This window comes from Colossoma macropomum, unplaced genomic scaffold (genome assembly GCF_904425465.1).
Source record: "Colossoma macropomum unplaced genomic scaffold, Colossoma_macropomum, whole genome shotgun sequence".
NCBI lineage: Eukaryota > Metazoa > Chordata > Actinopteri > Characiformes > Serrasalmidae > Colossoma > Colossoma macropomum.
Window position 1 is genome coordinate 14,435,198 of NW_023494788.1, and position 20,311 is coordinate 14,455,508.

General features: G+C 38.6%; 1 protein-coding gene across 2 annotated transcripts in view; it reads right to left on the reverse strand.

Annotated features, from left to right (window-relative positions):
• Positions 1 to 18,496: 18,496 nt before the first annotated feature.
• The window catches only part of tsc22d3 (TSC22 domain family, member 3), a 38,527-nt gene continuing 36,712 nt past the window's right edge, over positions 18,497 to 20,311 (reverse strand). For both annotated transcript variants that reach the window (XM_036568551.1, XM_036568552.1), the window contains exon 3: positions 18,497 to 19,932. In XM_036568551.1, the coding sequence (XP_036424444.1) occupies positions 19,678 to 19,932 (255 nt within the window). In that variant the 3' untranslated portion in view covers positions 18,497 to 19,677. The remainder of the gene's footprint in view (positions 19,933 to 20,311) is intronic.

Consider the following 20,311-nt stretch of genomic DNA (forward strand, 5'->3'; position numbering starts at 1 on the left):
AACCGAAGTGTGTCTTCTGAGCTTTGATATGTAATGTTGTTAGTGGTGAAATATTGGTAAATCTGAAATAAAAAGGTTTATTTGGGGACTATTTTGCCTTACGGTGCTCTGCATGTGTCTCTCCACCATGAATCGTGGATATGCTTTAGGTCAACAACTTATCGTGGAACTATTGTAAAAAATGTCTCAGGCTTCCATCAGTGTATTCATAACCATTTCATGTAATAGTTTTCTGTATCTGTATCTAGTTTTCTGAATTTCAGATCAAACTTCTTAGAATCACTTTGTTTACATCTTAACCAGTTAATTATGCAGCCTTTTTGAAGAATCAGTGGACTTACCCTTTAATCATAAATATGTAACCTCTCAAAAATACTAATGAAATACAAATAATTTAATTATTTTTTCATTACAAATAGTAACAAATAACCCAGTTGTGGCTACTAAATGTAAATTAGACAGAACTTTGTATAATATAGAATCAATGGAATGCCTGCCTGAACTAAATTCTGATTTTACATTTTAAAGTGCTGTGAAAAACTGTCCTTTTTATCTGTTCATCCATGCACCAGGGAAAAATAATGACCTTATGTGTGGGAAATCTAAGGTGGATTTGTACAGATGTGAGCTGTTTTTTTCTTCCAAAGGAGTCACACATTCAGAAGAGAATCAGGAAATATATCTGTGAATCTTCCCTCAACATACAGCGCATCCCTAAAATGTAGCCAATACAAAGTTATGCATGTAAACCCTCCTGCATTGAATGTTTTGCACTGGTCTCATATTATTTTATGACTGATGACTTATTCATTGACATTTATTTGCCTTTTTGCTGTTTTGCTTACATTTTTCCTTTATAGAACACACTTTTTCCTAACACAGAGATGCAATGTGGTCCTAATTTTGCCAAGGCCTGGTGTACTGCCAGTTACATCCTGAATTCTGCGAATGTTGACATTTTGCAGCAATTAAGGCACGAAATCAATCACACATTACAGGAGTAAGTGACTAAAACCTTTGGACTTACTTTCCCTGTCAGAATCCTGTAGGAAACACATAAATTAGATGCTGTCACTGGAAATCTTTTCAAGAGTATTTGTTGAAATTTAGGGTGATTTAAGCTTGTTTGTTTATGTGACTACTTTAGACATTACATCTTTAAATAGAGACCCACCTTCAGCAACTGGAACACTCTGTCTTCCTGAAACGTCAAGAAGCTGCTGTTTACAACAGGTCAGGTTGTTCTGTGGTGGCGCAGTTGTCTCATTCAACACCACAGAAACACCATATGACATTCAGAAGATGTATTTTGCATTGTAAAAACTGACAAACTAAACAATCTTATGAATAGCTTCATTGTTCTTGTACTGTTAAACCTGAGAAGACATGTGTGAAAAGCATTTAATATGCAAACTGCACAGTGGCTCAGTCAGTTTTACCATTTTATTGTTTTCATTTTGCATGTCAAGCTGTAAGTATACTGTGTGTACTGGAAAGGATGTGCGTGTAACCTTTGGTAAACTGGAACATCTTCCCATCTACAGCAGATAAACAAAGGAATCTACAGTAAGTGTTGCATAAAACGTGTAAACAAACATAGGTGGGATGCAATTTTGCGTGCAAAGCCCTGGCAAATCCTCGCAAAGGCCTGCACATTACCTAATGCATGTGTGGCTAATAATGTGCGGCACAGCGGCACAACGTGCAGCCATCTCTAAACCACAGGAAAGCTGTAAAATCTGTGAGGAACACTCTGTACTCGCAATCATAGACAATTCAGCAGTGCTACGCTTCCAAAATGGAGGTAATAATTATTATGCTAAATTATATGATGCTACAAACAGTGATAAAGACAGACAGTCATACCTGCTCAACTCTAGCCTCCACTCCCATGACACTACCCAGTGTTCTTAGCACCACAGGATTAGCCTCTTAACATTTTAGATTGCAGTCTGATGTGACCTTAATGACAGGCTGTAATTCTTCTTAAAGACCACCTCAGGCATCAGTTGAGGCAAGAACATTTTGGGGTGGAGCTTCGTACTGCACCTTTAGCACGTCTTTACTATCAAGGTTGTTGTTGTAGTACTAAGTGACGTAGTTTGTTTGTATGTTTTGAAACATGCTCTTAATAAGCTGAGAATCCAGGAGACCCAGTTTCCATAAAGGTCTAAGCACGTATGCTGAACATTGCTTTCAGATTACTGGTCTTGCAGTAATGGTTTAGTTGAGGCAGTGGAATTCTCAAATCCTTGGGAATTCCATGAATCTTCCACAGCTTTGACTAACAGAGTTTCCAGTTAAGGTAGAAATGCGTGACCCAGAAGTGGACACATCATGATTTCCAGCCAAAACAGCCATTCATTTTTCTAAGATTAGTTGATAATGTACCTGCATAAGGTAGAGGAAATTCAAAGATAAATAAGTGAAACAAAAAGCAGCTTCTAAAACTGGAAACGAAAATGGGACTCAAGACAAAAGACCTGGTAGACCACCAAAACTGTCACAATCAGATAAACAGTGCTCAAAGCTGTTATCTTCGAGAGAGAGGAGAAAATCAAGCTCCACTTTTGCTTCAGATCTGAAAATCCACAAGTGTTTCTGTCCATCGTTCCACTGTGAGAAGACAACTCAACATTATGAGTCTGAAAGGATGTGTAGCTGTTAAGAAACTGGTACTTAACAGACAAAAATAGACAAATAAGAAGAAAATCGATGTTAGACCAATTGCCTGTCCACACCAGGGCCCACAGCTCAGCATCACTGAATGTGTTTGGGATTACTTGGATTGTGAGAAGCAGCTGTGATGAATGTAAAGGGTGGACACACTAAATTCTGAAAACTTTTATGTTATATTTAATTGCTAAGGCTTCTGTGTAATTTTTTATTAAATATATGTTTTATAATTTTTTCTTCCTGACCCTGAAAATGAAGGCCTCGTACTTAATTGGCATTTTGGCTGGCAATTTAATACACAGTGGTCTCTGACTTTTGCACAATACAATATGCTTACACCAGCATGCTGTGTGTACATCATGAGACACTAACATAGGACACTATCATTTTCACATTGTGCTATGATCTGTGCCTTGTTTGTAAGCACATTACATCACATTCTCAATGTTGTTAAACATGAGGGCATTCTGACCACCAGGTGTGGTTCAGACTGTTATTGATGCATAAACGTAACTCACTTTGCCAGGGTAAGCTGCGCCCGTAATGAATATGCCAACATTACTGACATAGCCACGTGCCAAACAACGTGTTACATAACTGTCTCACAACTAATAATTGCCTGATTGACATGTTCACACCTTGTTGTCATGTTGCACCTAACAGGTATACTTTGTAAGGGTTATTCTAAGCCAATGATAAGTCCACTAACATACATATCAAAAGAGTTTGCTTGTGTCCACAACACTGTAAATGTGAAATATTGGACAACATCACATCTGCAGAGAAGAACACTCCTAGATTTCCCAACTACAATTACTGCTCATGCCTATTTCAACAGATTTCATAAGTCGCCCATGGTACATAACAGGATCTGTTGTAATGCAGCCGATCTGTGGGAACTAAAGACCCAGTGTAAATCATTTGGGCCGAAAAAAAACAGGCGGTGCTCACCACAGTTATTATTGTCTGCAGATTTAAACCATTTGGAAGGAAAAGGCAGAGTGCCTGTTTTGAGTTTCCTGGTTTTAAAATAGATGTTTCTGGGAGGTAGATAAGTCAGATAACCTGATAAGGTGTTTGAGCAATATGAATTTACTATCAGCTTTCTTTATTGTCCGAAAGCTGTTGTTGTGTCTCGACCCCCCCCTCCTCCCAAGTCAACAGAACAGATTTCCCTTAAATGGTCTCGGGCCAGACAGCCCAGAGCTTGGTTCCTGTCAGGAAGGGGAACTCAGTAGTCTGGCTGATTATAAATAGCCATGGAATAAGTCCTTAGCCATTAGGTTCTTCCCAGAGGTGGCTGGAAAATGATGATTAAGACAGCCACACTTTACCATGTTCAGCTACCATTATCCTCCAGCAGCTGGGCTCAAATAAAAAGCCTACATTCTTAAAAACTAGAAAAGTGTTGCTAGGGTATTGATATGTGGTTGTTATGGTATCCCAGGTCATTGCTAGGGTGTTATTAGATGGTTGCTATGGTATCTCTGGGGGTTGCTAAGTTGTTGCAAGATGGCTGTTATGCTATGCATAGTGGTTAATAAAGTATTTCAAGATGGTTAATAAGGTGTTCAAGGTGGTCACTGGGGTGTTGCTAGGTGGTTGCCATGGTATTCCAGATGGTGGTTAGGGTGCTGCTAGGTGTTTGCTATCTTATTCCAGGTGGTTGTTATGGTGTTGTGCTAGTTGTTTTTGTGGTATCGCAAGTGGTTGCTAGGGTATTGCTAGGTGGTTGCTGTGGTATCTCTGGTGGTTGCTAGGATTTTGTTAGTGTACTTGTATCCTTGTGATGTAAGGTGGGTGCCAAATTTTGTCCACTATTTAACAATCATTGTACAAAAAACACACATCTGATGAAAAAGCTGTATATGAGGACACCATTCCTGATCTGCCCAAACATTCCAGAGTTGTTTCAGTGTTGATATCTTGGAAACTGTGGGGGAAAAAAATAAACAATGAATCTCAACAGTGTAAGCAATGCACGCACACACTAATAAGGGTTCCTAAATGGGTCTTGGTCCGGGTATAAAGTTCTAGGGTAAACCTTTAATAAATACAGAACCTTTACAGCATTTGAAGGTTTCAAAATCCATACAAGGTCACCTTCTTCTTTTGCCCCAATTACATCCCACTGCTGCAATTTGTGCTGTGATTATGTTGACACAGTATAAAACAACAGGCCGTGGAGAGAATAGCTTGTGCTATATATATTGTACTATAAGGCTCCTGATATTAGACGACGTAAAACAACAAACATTGTTCAGGAGAAGCGAACATCCGGCCCGGTGTTTTGAAAACATTTGCTATTAACAGTGCCTCTTCTCGAGGTCATTTCCTGGTCTGTTTACGACCATACGTTTCCTGAGGGGCATTGGAAGCACTGGGAAAGTGACAACTGCAGCAGACCTAGATACCCTAGGGGAAATGTTTATAACACAGTGGCAAAAGAACCACAAACATCGCACAAAAACAGTAATAAACAGCCATTACATAATCATGCAACACAGAGCAAAGGGCTCCAAAGTGAAGCCCAGAAGTTCTTCTAAAGAATGGGGTGGTCCCAGGACTTCTGTACAATGAAGCACACCAGCAGTCTTGCCTTTACTGTGGCATGTGAATGTTGTGATTGAGAAGCCGAGATGATTTTACAAACTGATCTTTTAAGCCAGCACGCCACCCAAGACAAACCGAACCTCCTAGGGTTGTTATTAAATTTCCCATCATCATCTCCGCTGGCGTCAGAGACTTGTAAAAATAGGTTTCAGATGATTCCCGCGAAAGTCGCCTATGCTGCTATTATCACGAAATGTTATGAAACCTGTCAACTCCTCAGTCTCATGGTGAGACATATTACCTTCATTTATTCTGAGAGCATTTAATACCCCTCAGGCACAGACAATGAAGGCTACAGACTGAAATATTTCTATTTTATGCCTGAAGCTCATACTGTCATTTTGGCAACATAGTGACTCAGACAGCAGCCACACAAAATCATTAACATTACTGTATGCATAATTATGCCAACATGTTGCGTAAGAAATTCCCAGCAAATAAAGAACATCCTTCCGGTTTTTCATGTGGCTCTGGCCTCCAGCACATTAGCATAAGGGAATTCAGGTGAACTGTGTAGAAATAACAACCCTTTTATGCATCTCCATTTACGTAGACCAAAAGCAATTGGACACTTTAACCTAATCTTAACTAAAATTGTCACGTTTAGTACTTTTTATCCTCCAGCCACTGGCTCTCTTTCCAGGAAATGTTCTGCCAAAGCTATAAAGTATTTATTTTCAGTTCTTGTTGGTTACTTTGAGTTTTATCTTCACTAAGTGGACTTAATGGTCAGCAGGTTTCAGCTAATTGGCCTGGCTAGTCAAGCACATTCCACTTTTTGACTGGAAAACTCCATATTTACTTTCTGGTGTCTTCAGAAAACATCTCCTATAGTTTAAGGCATTTGGTTGGATGGCTGAAAGTGAGCAGTTAAGATGTTTCTCACGTCCAGAATTCATCAGTGCTCTTTGTTCCGCATAGTTTCATCTCTCTAAAACAGGTTAATCTTCATTTTATCTGTCAAGATCAGGGGTGGTAACCAGCACAGTTTGGTGATTTCCCTGCTCAGTCACACTTGATTCAGTTTATCTGTTGATTGCCAGTGTCTCTATGTTTTTAGGGGAATTACAAAACTGTGCAGTCACAGTGGGTGAATTATCAAACTGTGCTGGACCTGAGGAGCTGAGCTGAATACCCCAGTCTAGATTTTGTCTTAGAAATATCCAAAGGTTTGTAATGTACAGTCTGATAGTTGATGTGGTATCTCCAAACCATGTCACCAGTACACCTGTGAGAATCCAGATGTGCACAGATGGTAAAACATTATTTCCCAAGACACTTAATTAAATTGATTATCTCTTATTATACAAAAGGGGAACTGGATTTTTCAAAGGTTCTGCATAATTCAGTCATTGAGATATAAATAAAGTCATTCAGAGTGGGCTGATTTGAATGGTTCATTTAGATAAAATAACTTTATTTAACCATTTAATTATGTAGACATTTAGGAAATTAAATGAAATCCCTCTTTAAGAATACATTTAATTATTCAACTTATCTAGAACAAAGTTAATAATTTCAGTGCACTTCCTTATCATGTTTGTTCCTCTGTAGCATATTTGATGCAAAAAGTAGTGCTTTCAGCAGAAATGACCAGGTCAGTTAGTGGAGGTTACTGATTATAGCACCAGTATTGACTTCTAGGCTGAATGTAAATGTGGTCTCCACCTTCCAAGTAGCTTTTGTCTGCAAGGAAAGCCAAGACATGGACATTTCCTTCACAAGGATTAGCTGTCACAACAAAGGCCCTCATTTCCAGACTCTCTGCTTTGAAAACAGACCATCAGCAGGGAAAAATACAGACAGGTACTTCTTTGTGTTATGCTGGCAAGACTTTTGTTTTTTCCACTGTGAGCCAAGATACGGTAAAGAGTGGTTCTGCCCATTACCAGAAGATGTAATATGATGCTGAGTGTGAGGTTGGAGATGCCCACAAAAGTTGCGTCATCACATAATAGTGTTTCTTTTGTAGCATTCCTGCCGCATATATCACTGTAATAAGAGCACGAATGACGAATGAACCAGCGGAAATTTTTGAAAAACAAAGCTTACTTTTTACGTAAGTTTAGTTTCATTTTAAATACCAAATTAACATTTTTTTCCTTCTGTAAAGTTATGATTTTGGAAAAAAGTAGATGATATGAAGTTTGAATGGAACAACAGCATGATCCTTTGCTTTAGCCTTTATCTTATATTGTTTTGTTTGATATGATTCTCCATAAAAACATAATGCAACTGATGAAGAACAAACATCATTGCATATAGTACTACTACCAATAGTAATAGTAATAATAATAATAATAATAATAATAATAATAATTTTAATTGAAGGCTATGTTTTTTTTTTTTTTAAATGGTCCTTAAATGGCCAGAGCCCAATGTTTTATTATACACTCTATTCTATATTAATAGCTCAGCCCGTTTGCAGTGAAGTCCCTGTAGCTACTAAATAATAAGCCTTAATATGTAATAAGCCTGGGATTTAACGGGTTCTAAGTGTTCCCTGAGCTTGACTGTCTAACTGAGGTCCACAGTTTATAAGCATAATAATTGAAAGAGGTCTCTCCACGTTTTCTGTATTTTACTGAAGGTATATGCAGAAGATCTGTACCTGCAGATCTAATCTCACGTGTTGGAACAAAGCCATTCAGTGAAGTAAGTGTGTGGTAGGTTATTTAGAGCCTTAAAAACTAGTAGCAGTTATATGTGTTATATGCTATACAAGCGTTTGTTGACTGATGCTGATGGGCTAAATCTGGTTGTTTTGCTCACCCTTGCATGTGACATTCTGTCCTGTGTGCTTGGAGACGAGTCAGAGAGGTCAAAAGATGAAGGGTAAGTGATTGTGTAACAGCAACCCAGGTGAGACACTTGATCACTCAGCCCCAGGGTGTCCAACTCCAGACGTGGAGAGCCACACGGCTGGTGAAATAAACACCTACCTCAGCTCCTGAAGAGTAATGGTAATAAGTAATTAGCTGATAATTTGATCAAGGTGTTTCTTTGAGCAGCTGCTCTCCAGTACAAGAGATGGGCACTCTAAGCCTAAGCGAATCAGATAAGTTGAATCAGAGAAGGACATACATTAATTCAATGGTCACTTCTTTGTATCCCAGAAATATCAATAAACTTGATAATAATTGTTTCTTAATTGAAACTCCTCACTACTGTAATGCTGTCTTGTTTTTCACTCATAGCTTGTTGAAACAAGCAGACAAATTCTCTCAAATATATGGATTCTACACTTTGAATCAGTACCACAGTTGTGCTTGTACATAGAAGCAGAAATATAGTGCTGTCAAGAAAAAGCAGAAAACATAAATTTAGTATTTAGTAGTATTTAGTAGTAATTTCAGTATTTAATGTGTCCAACCATTGACTTTAATACAGCTTCCATTCTTGAGACTTTTTAAACTGAGAGTTCGAAATCTGACACCCCCAAAGTTCATTCTTAGAAGTTGGTTGAATTGTCTGCTTCTCATGATGCAAACACGTTCAGTAAGGTCTGGATTCTGGGGTGGCTAATTCATTATTCTGTGAACACCAGCAGATTTTTTTATTTGTAAATGTGTCTGTTTCCTTTTCTCAGTAAGGCCTATTTGACAGCTCCACATCCTTTCAGACCCCTAGTGTTGAGTTGCTCTCTCACAGTGGAAGGATGAACAGAAACACCTGTGGATTTTTTTGGATCTGAAGTGAAAGTGCAGCTTGAAAGCTTTAAGTGCTGTTTATTTAATGGTGACAGTTTTGCTGGTTCTTGCATGGTTGTTGGGAGACCTTTATAGATATCTCTACATCTTTTGATAATTTGTTGAATTATTATTAAATTATTATTTATTGAATTATTGACTTTTTTTTTTTACTTTAAGAGTGAAAAGTGCAGACTTGAACCTGTCAATACAGAATGAAATTGAATATAAATGTAATTCTTCCTGAAATTCATCACATAATTACATTTAAACAGTACAGCACAATGTCAGGCATGAAACTGTGCAACGCACAATTCCAATGCGACAACTGTGTCATGTAGCACTATGTTGACTGGTGCATGACCAGTCTATCTATCTATATGTTGCCTCTGACTCCTATTTCACATACAGAGCAGTCTTAGCAGTCTCAGGAAAACACATACGCTTCATTCTGACAAGTTTATCTCAGTGTGTGGTATGTTATGTAATAGGGACCCTTCCCCCCACCCACTGTGACACATATGTCCCCGCTGCATGCTTAAAGGCCTAGCTGGGTGAAATCGCAGCCCGTGCACATCCCGTGGTGGAACACTGACCCTCACGGCTTTACCATAAATCCTCTACCTCATGCTGCTGCCCTTTGTTCTGCCCTGCTTGTTTAGAATAAGATGTTCTGGGCTGACCACATTCTTTACATGGCTGGTACCACAGTAGGAGAATGAGAAAGAGCGAGAGAGGGAGAGACAGCACCAAAACAAGTGCTCCCTTGGGCACCACATGTCACAGACTGTGCAGAGCACATTCCAAAGCAATGATTTGTGCTCCTTCTAGCACTTTTAGCTAAGGATTGCTTTGATATCAGACTGAAGCGAAGCTAAGAACAAACCACTCAGCCAGTTCTGTGGTATGCTCAGCCAATGTTAAAGGGCATAATCTTTTTTCAAGCGACTACACTCAGCCAAACTTGTTGAACAGATTAAAGCAAGGAAGTTAATCTCTTAAACTTCATGGACGTCAACACTGTAAGGCGTATTATTCTATTTTTGATTCCATTATTTTTGTAGTAACTATATGGTAAACAACGCAAAATGATTTAGTTCTTATTATCCATTAAAATGGTGTTATTACGCTCATTTTGTTGTTGAAATGCGTTTACATAAGTACATAATTGCTTTCTAAGTTACAGACCAACTGAAGTCTACATTTCTCACTTTTTTTTGTCTGTTTTGATGTCAAGTATTGACAAAAACATGGCAAATATGTAATCTCAGATTTTGGCTGTGCCTGGAACTTAAAGCCCCTGTCTCTTTATTGAGTTTGATTTGTGGATCAGACTAAATCTGTCTAAATTCGGTGCAAGTGACATCAGACCTACCAAAGTGCCAATCAGAGATAACAATATGTATACTATAATAAATATAGACTACATGTGTCCCTCTCCCTCACATAAAGTGACTGCTCTCCTGCTGCTCCGAGTCCCAGCTAAGACTCCCAGCAAGTAGGTTAAATGTAGGTCTATTACACTGCTGTACGTAGCATAGCTAGACGCTGCTTTGTACTTGCTTTAGCCACATGTTGTAGGATCCTACTACAAGTGATTAACTTCATTTACGAAAGCAAGCTAGTAGTACAGTGTTCAAATAGAGGTACTGTGCAGGTTCATTTTGTCATTCATTAAGGTACAATGAATGTAACAACAATGTAAATGTACCCTCAAAGGTACAACAGTGGTTTTCAGGTCCAATTGTGTACCTTAAATATGTTTTTTCTAGGTGAAAAGAACATATTTGGAGATGAGACAGGGTGTGTGGAGTCAATACAACTTAGAAAATATATTTCAATGGATTATGGTACATGGATTACCGACTAAAGGTACTAAGATGTACCCTTGAGGGTACCACCCCAACGATAAGAGGGGTACTGCCCCAGTGACAGTTTCATACCTTTTTTCTGAGAGTGTAGTTTTACATTATCTACCCTAAATTATCCACCTCCCCTAAAAGTATTTATCTGCAATTGTACTTTACAGGCATGCACACACAAGGCACACAAGAAGTTTCTCCACAGTGTACACAAATATGGCCGTGCCGACTCATAACAGGATCTTCTGTGACCACAGTATGTCATCTGACACACCCACACAGCAGGCAGCAGCTCTGAACTTTTGGAAAATGTATGTGCTTTTAAATTGTGTTAATTGTTACACATAATTTTTTGAACATAAAATTTTAAACATTTGGAACCATGGTGACAGCAGTTTTCACAAACACTGCCTACTCAGAAAGTATTTAGAGGCAAGAAGGCATCTAGTCATGTCCAAATCAAATGTAAAACGCTGCCTGCTGTGGTTCCTACATCTGGACATTTTTGAAGATGTATCCTTCACTGTCCTACATAATTCCCATATGTTCCCATAATCCTGTGCGCTAGCACTGATGTTCTCACAAGAAAAGGCAGAAGGCACCAGCACCTGAACAGTGGAGGACAAGTTTAGTGTACAAATTCAAGTAATATGTGATTGTTTTAGCCAAAATTTGTATTTCTGACAAGAAATAGCCAGTGTAGATTTCATCCTGTCTTTTGTTGTGCAAACCTCTGTTTACTTGCTGCTCAAATGTGTTAAAGTATTGATTTCGGTTAGGCTGCAAAGTAACTTAATGCTATTTTAAATACACTTAATTCATTGCCTTTTACACTAAACTTCAGCTTATTAGTGAAGTATTGAGCTCTTTTAATGTGAACTATTACAGGGTTTAAAAAATGAAAAATTTTATTTATTTCATTGCTAAATTTTAGCTAGTTGGCAAAACTATTTTTATTGATTTTACCTAAACAGCTACTCTATTCCACCACTTGGTTTATTTAAAAAAAAATAGCCTTCTTAAAATACAGTTTCTCCGGGTGGAAAGGCATATCCACCAGGTTTTTCTTACATATACTTGCAAAAAAACACAGCTAAATGAACTGCAGGGTGAGAAATGTACAGTAGATCTGCCCAAAGGTGCCATGCACTCAGGAAAGAACCAACAGGAGAACCATATTTACAGCAATTTGCCAAAGGTCTGCCAATTTAGGAAATCTGTGTGCTGATTTATCGTCCCACAATATATCCCACATCCCTAAAATGCAACCAACACAATGTGATGTATGCAAACCCTCCAAAGTTAATCAATGTAGCCTTGTTATACCAGGTTCGTACAGCAAGAAGTGCAGCAGCATGCACAAAGTTTCACTGTGATTGTTTTTTGCTGTTGGCCAGTATAGATGCATGTACAAAACAGTGGGTTTATGTGGGCATGACAATTTGTTGGTGGGACATGGCCCCACTGAATGACCCTCTAATGCCAGACCTACACATATTGCCGCCTTTAAAGCACATTTCAAATTTAATTCAGTACGTTCATCACAACACTGCCTTCTAAGGCACTGACTTATGAGACAGCATGGGCAACATGGGCAGCACAGCCTTTTTTCCACAAATCAAGACTGTGCATATAATAACTTTTCTTCAAATTCAAATCATAATAAAAAATATATCCTCTCCTATTTACATTTGAAAGTTTAGAACCCACATTTTTGATAGGGTTTTCAAAAAGAAACATATTACTAAAAGCAAATTACACAATGTTACTGGCAATTACAACATCTAAAGGTCAAGTTATAGGAGTGGGAACCGGCCCTGCCAGTAGGGGAACGTTTAAGTCTTAATCCAAAAATCACAAACTTCTTCCATAAGAGCTCACTATAGAAGCAACTGCTCAAATATTGATGCTTCACTTTTCTAAGCACAGCTGAGACTGGTACAGAGTTTGGAGTGAAGGTGATACTCAAAATATGCAAATTTAGCAACACCCCTCAGGGTGGTGTGAGTTAACTAATGTCGCTTTCACCATCTTTCCATAAATGTAGTGCAACAAGCTACGAGCACATTTCCACACCCATGTAAGTCTGCTGTGAGAATGAGAACAATGTACTTTTCCAAGTACAGTAAGTGGATTGGCTCTTAAGGCTCACTGCTAAAGACGGTAGTGGATGTTTTGGAGAATTAAAAGGGCTTTGTTGTTCCAGACAATACTACTACTTACTAGAAGAGCAGAGAGATAATAATCTTACTGTTCATTCATTGCTGAAATCATTTCTTAGACCTCCAGTCCAAAGCACATCTAATGTGTGGAATGGAATAATCTTTGCTTGTTATGTTGCTCAGCAACCACAGTCTACTGTAAATGGCCTACATTGCTTGGTGGATGAATTATTTATTGTTGTTATTAAAGATATTATATCATGCAAAACTGAATTCTCCTCAATTTTTTAAATAAAAGAAATTAAGTAAGAACTGTGATGTCACAAAAACAACCATTTATATATACCTGTCATTTCAGCCTACAGCTGTTTAGCCCTTCATCATTCATGACACGGTTATAAATGTTTTATTTATCAGGACCACAATGAAAAAATAAAATACATGAAAACTGTAAGGTACTGACCCATTATTATTATTAATAATATTGAAAAATAATAACAATGTATTTTATCCTGGTGTGTTTTGTCATTGTTGTGCATTGTGTCTAAGAACATCCCTTAACCGTGGTGAATCTCTGTAATGCACAGCCTCATGTAGTTTATTGAAAAGAAATAATTCATCTGAAATTATCAGTGAAAAACACCAAATGAGTTATGACAGAAAAAATCATAGGCATGAGTTATATTGTAGTAGTGTTTTGAGGATACATAAGCTCAGAAAATGAGCATAAAATTGAATTGCAAGGACTTATTCAGCACAACCTAATTCTCTGCTTACATAAGTCAAGTAGACTAACGATAGCAGCCACGTGAAATATGTCCGTGAAGGTGTATGGAAGTCATGCGAAACCAGAAATGAGAGTCTCTGGCTATAGCTAATACATGGCTGTATGTTTGTAGTTATGACTTAGAAGTGGGCTGTGCTTTGTTTACCGCTAAATATAGAATAACTTGGCTTACTGCGGGTTTGCTCAGCACGGAACTTGCATCCTCGCACGTTCATTCTTTCACCCCGCTGGGAAGGAAATTTATTTGATGCCTTTCCAGAATTCTTCAAGTGAGTCTCAGCAAATCAGCCATGCATAATGTATGCTTTAAACCAGTGTGGCATGAGGGAAAAATTGCTTTTTGATTAGACTTCAAGTGTAGCTGATTTCTAGACTCTTGGAAATAAAGGTTTTTAACCTTGACGTACAGTTCTAGGAAAAATATTTCTTGCTGTAGAACCTTTTATATAGGTAGAAGTTATTTGTAGTTTAAAAAGGTTTTCTCAAATATTACTTTAAGAAAAAAAATTCTTAGAGAACCAAATATACAGCACCACTCAAAAAACCTTTTTTGGCCCCTTTATTGTTAAGTGTATGGTAAATCCTTTAAAACTGAAATACTTAAAATTATCCTTAAATCCTTAAATCCAGCTCACAGACCATCTGCATAGCCTATTTCAAATAAAGAATAGCACATATTGAACGTTAGAGCGTTGAACTGTTTACCATCTTTTTTTATTGAACTTTCATTATATTGTAAAAACTGTCACCACTATTGGTAGCAGAGAGGTGCATGCAGAGCATTCTAAGGCAAAATAGTCCCCAAAGAAAAAAAAATATATATTTTTTATGTTTACCACTTATTTTACTATTATCTTTCATCTGTAAAATCAGCTTAGCTTGATGTGTATGTTATTAAAGACAAAAAATAGAGTGTTGCATGCTGCCAGACTATAACTAACCTAGCTATTTTTCAAATGTAGATAGTTAAACCTGCCTCATGGATTCATTTATGACACAGCAGTAGATACCATGTCTCAGAATTAAGAAGTTATTGGAATTATTTAAAAAAATTCACAATGCAGAGTTGACCCTCTTTACTTTGCCAACACTTCACTCGCAATAACTTCACTCACATTCAGGAGAAATGCTATGGCTATCACAATAAGAGTCCCATATAATTCTACTGGAAAATGTAGGTTTACTGTGTTTCATTGAGCAGTATTATATAGTAATATTTATATAGTAAACATTAAAATATTTATTAAACATTATGTGTTAATATTACTACTATCACTCTTAGAAATAAAGGTACGAAACTGTCACTGGGGTGGTACCCATCTTGTCACTGGGGTGATACCCTCAAGGGTACAATTCAGTACCTTTAGTCAGGAAGCATAATTGTACCACAATCCATTGAAATTGGATTGAAATCTAAGTTGTATTGACTCCACACACCCCGTCTCATCTCTAAGCTTTTTATTGTATCGTTTTGATTTAAAACATATGGTTTTGAAAAGGTACAAATAAATACTTTTCACTTGGAAAGAATTTATTTAAGGTACACAATTGGACCTTAACACCACTGTTGTACCTTTGATGGAGCATTTACATTGTACCTTGATATGTATCTGCACAGAACCTTTATTTAATTATTATAATAATAATTAGTAGTAGTAATAGTAGTTGTTGTTGTTGCTGTAGTTTGTGGTGACAGAATAATTACTAATTAACATTGACTAAGATAGGCTCAAATCAGTGTAAAAGACCACCTGGCTAGTAGCCCCCAGGTAATTTGAGTTTGATGTCTGCTTTGAGACCCTTTTCTGCTCCTTTAAATCCTTCAACACCTTTATAAGCATTTCATAAACATGGAAGCCTGAGCCAAAAAACTGCACATGTTTATGTGCTCACTGCATCTATGACATTAGACCTTTCGCCATGTAAACACCTTTTTCATTTCATGTTGCCACCACAGGATGCACCTGGGAGCAGTAGAGAGGCTGTTTGTGCCAAGCGTGAAGCATTTAACTCTCTAACGTAGTGCAAACATCGTGTAACACTCATGATTTTCCACAAAGCCTTAGAGGAGGTTTAGGAAATTATGTCAACCGTGTGCTGCAGTGGGGCTTTGCACAAACAGCCTTCTGTGAGGCTATATTTACACGAAGGGACAAACATGCACTATGGGTATGCACAAGGCCCAGTGCAATGTAACTATCCACTTGCATGCAAGGCTGACCACATTCATTCAGGCTCCAATATCCAAAGCCACCCACCACACCGCACTGTACCGAACCAGATGTTGGAGTGTTGCATAACAGCATGGATCTCCCAGCTGTTTCTTTTTTTCTGTCTTTTCTGGCTAAACTTGAGCTGCGGCAGCCAGCCAGGAAACCATCAGCCACTCCAATCAGAACATGCATTCCAAACCAATCAGAGCCATTTCCGGTCTTCTAAACTTAATATGGCCAAAGGAAAAAAAATATATTAATTTGTTTTATTCATCTTAGTTAAGGATATCTGACTTGATCATTTACTTCATCTGAATTGTTCGTCAAAGCAACCCCTCGTTTGTCAAGGATAACCTTGTAGTTGTGGACGCTAACAGGGACTTTTTATGGGTCTGTGATTCAAGCATGTTCCATTGTTGTCTGAGCTAACAGGCGATTTCAATGCTCAACAATGTTTAGCACATTTGTCAGTTGTGTAACACTCATCACCTGAGCAATGAAACAAGTCAACAGTGCTTACTGTATCTCTGGACAGAGAATATCCAGAAACTGGAAGGGACACCTCCTTTGAAGTCTGGATCCATGTAAAACTAATGGGCATTCCTCGAGAGATGGCTGAACTGCATAACCTTTGGAGACTACTCTGGATGGTGAACCCTATAAGGAGAGCTGTTGAAAAGGGGTTCTCTTGTTCTTACGTGGAAAGCTGCCACTAGGGAAGCCTAGACAGCTCTAGTTTCACCCAGCATGCCATCTCCTCTGGCATGGACAGAGAGAGGCTCACACGCTATGGGCCCTCTCAGTCTCTCAGTGAGGGCTGTCACGATACCAGAATTTTGACATCAGTACCGATACCAGGTTTGGTGTCACAATAGTGGGTACCAAAATAATACTTTGGTAAAATAAATAAATAAATAATAAAATAAAAATCACCCAGTGGTTACTGGATTGAACACTGAAATAAGGTTTAAATTGTTAACATCTTTGATATTTAATTTTTTTTTGAATAAATAATTCAAATTAAAGCTTCATTACACTGTTTTACAGCTACTAGAAAATAGGTTATGCTTTAGGTTGATTGTTTCTAGGAGCATAAGGTCACATGTTAATGAAAACTCTTCACTTGTATGTTTTGTATAAGCTAGTTGATGCATCTCTGCCCATTCTAGTCTTATTAGCATGCTCAATTTGTTTCACCTGCAGGTAGAATACTGTAGCCAATGTTGTAGCCTATTTTAATTAACAATAGTTATTAGTTAGTTTTAGTATTGAAATTGCAATACATTGTAAAACACTGTCACCACTGTTGGCCTCTAAGCTTTCTGGATTACCTACACCTAGTAACTCTTATAATATAGACATACTTATAAACAATCCACCAATTTTTCCAAACTTCTGCATGATTGACTAGTTAAGATGCAAACAAAGTCATTCAGCTGTTCGATGTGAAATACTCCGTTCCAGAAAACCTTACCAAGTCAGAATTTCTCACAGTGGTGGTGACAAGAACCAGATGTCTGAAGTTTAATGCCACTTAAAGCTACCTCACAGAAAGCTATTACATGAACTGTTTACAAATACGTTTTCGGATGTCTGAGACATTGTTTTACAATAGTTCTGAGATAAAGTTTGATTCTAAAATGTTTATTTTTTTTTAATCCATTCATAGCAGCAAAGTACATTTAGGGAATATGAGGGCAAAGTAGTCTATAATGAAAACGTTTTCTAATTTACCACTACTTTCCCAGTACACATATTACATGCAGTATAAAATAAAAACTCAGAAGACGCATGTAGGTTCACTGGTCATTTTAGAGAGTAAGAAAAATGGCTATATTTGCACTGTATAGATCACTACCTGGGTTCCTAACAGAAGTGTAAAGAAATACCATTTGAGTTTCTTTACAATGCACCATTCTACATCAAAACACTGACTTTGTTTACATCTTAACAATTGAACTATGAAGAAGGGGTGGAATTCCTTCTTTAAATCCACAATGCTACACTGTGTAAGATACTTAGCTGAGCATATATATACACATATAGAAGTGGGACAGATCAGTCATAAATACCTTGCATAACATCCCATCTACAATGGCATAAACTATGTATGACAAGGGTGTGCTGAAGTGGATCAATTAAACCACAGTACCTCTCCCCTATGTAAAGGGATCAAAGAACTTGTACATACCACAATGTGTCATCTAAAGCTACAGTCATGGTGCCCTTGCTAGATTTCCATTAAGACACTGGATAAGAGTTATATAACTAAAGGGTGGAGGACAACTAAGAAAAATATTATGCAACATGGCTTAAAATTTATTTCTTATTTATAAAGAACACTCCATGTCCCCTAGGGTCTTATAAATCCATTTCAAAATACATCTGAATACTTATGAAAACAGTCCAAGTTGCCAGCTATGAATTGTTCCAAGGTAGAATCTACTGCGTTAAAGAATGTATCCAACAGTAAGTGGACTGGAAACAATAAGACTTTAGTGTAAACATCAGGTTTATTGCAGTGTGCATTCTGTATCCATACATCACTGAAAAACACTTTTCCATGGACACAGTGAAGCAACAATACCCATGTTTTAAAGTCTGTGGACCAAAACAAAAAAAAAAATAAAATAAAATAAAATGCCTTCGCCCTGTGTACAAACACATGGTCCTGGTTGGCTTGTGAGTATGAGGCAAGTCTTTGGTAGTTAGAAAACAGAGGTCCTCCTCTTCAGACAAAACAACGCATACACACAAATCCTGCCAGCGGGTAAGCTGGCATGTGGCATCAAAAGAACACAAAATCAGGTCTATCAGGAGTGCATATTCAGCAAGAGCAAAATGCTCCTCTCCATCATTCCAAAGCACTTCACTTTACATCATCTGCTATTTACAGAACTAAGCAAAATGTATACATACACTTCTACCCCAACAAAACAATCAGTTTATACATAGCGCATATAAACAAGTTGATTTTGTTCAGTTACAAAAAAGTATTTCCCCTATAAGCAGCAAGCCCCAACTGCAGAGAATAAGTAATTCTTATGAATCATATGGTAAAAATCACCACTGAGGACCAGTGTCTTGCCAAAGTCCAGTTCAACAGTCTTCAAACTACATTGTGGTCTTGTTTACGAGGGACCACTAATGCGAGACTATGAGTTAGGTATAGTCAGTCAAGGACGGAGCCTTGTGTGACCCCAAGTAGCTTGTAGCAGTGAGAACTCCACGTGGGGCTCTTGTGAGACTGGAAGAGAGTCTCTTAGGGAACGTGTCCTTGGCTTCGCTTGGACGGGCCAAGGGCGTTGCGGGCCGTGGTGCTTCACGGCTTCAGGCTGCCGGGACAGCCCCGTCAGACGAGTGCCTTCTCCTCCTCGTTTAGAGGGAGCGAGAGAAAGGCTAGGCCGGGTCCCCTGCAGCATGGCTGGTGGTCCCATTGTACGGACGTCTACGGCACTCTCTTTTTCTGCGTTAGTCCGAAGAGATTGTCGGATATTACAGAACACGCAAGGCCACTGGAACATCGTAATCTTTCGTTTTTGGTCAGGTTCGTTTTCGTCTGTACAGCCAGCTTCGTGCAGAAGTTGCGCATTCAACAACAACGATGACGGCGACGACTCAGGAGGTCCATTTCAGGTGAGAGCTGTGGCTCTGCCCGCCCCATGGCAGAGCCACTTACACAGCGGAGCCCATGCCGCTGTACTGGCTGCCCTGCTCTGAGGCCTCCAGGTCCTGGGCCTCCATTGGCAGCAGGGCCTCCGAGGGAAGGCGCGACTGGAATTTCTCCAGCTGCTCAGGGCTGGCCAGGTTCTTCAGCAGACTGTTCTCTCGCTCCAGCTGGTTGTTCTTCTCAGCCAGCTCCTTGATCTGCTCCTTCAGGATCTCCACTTCCTCCCTGACTGCATACATTAGGTGGTTCTTCACAAGATCCTGAGCAAGAAGAACAAAAGAAGTGTTTAGATTTCAGATTTACTTTCACTTTAACATACTTTTTAGTCTAACAGCTAAAGCACTAGGCTTGGGCTTGATCTTGAAATTTAAACAGAGAGCTCCAGGCTATGACAAAAACGAAGCAAACTGAATGCATGCCACCCATGAAGAACGCAGCATGCAGTTCCACTTTCGTTACAGTGCCATAGATGATTCTAGCACGCGTAGGGGCATGTGCATTGAATGTGGCGCGCCAGAGTATGAGTAGGAAAGCGCATCACTTATCTATAGCTGCTTACAATTATTAGATTAACACAATACCAAATGAGTCATGGAAATAACTCGTCGTCCTTAGAACGCTGTTATTTAGCTACATCTG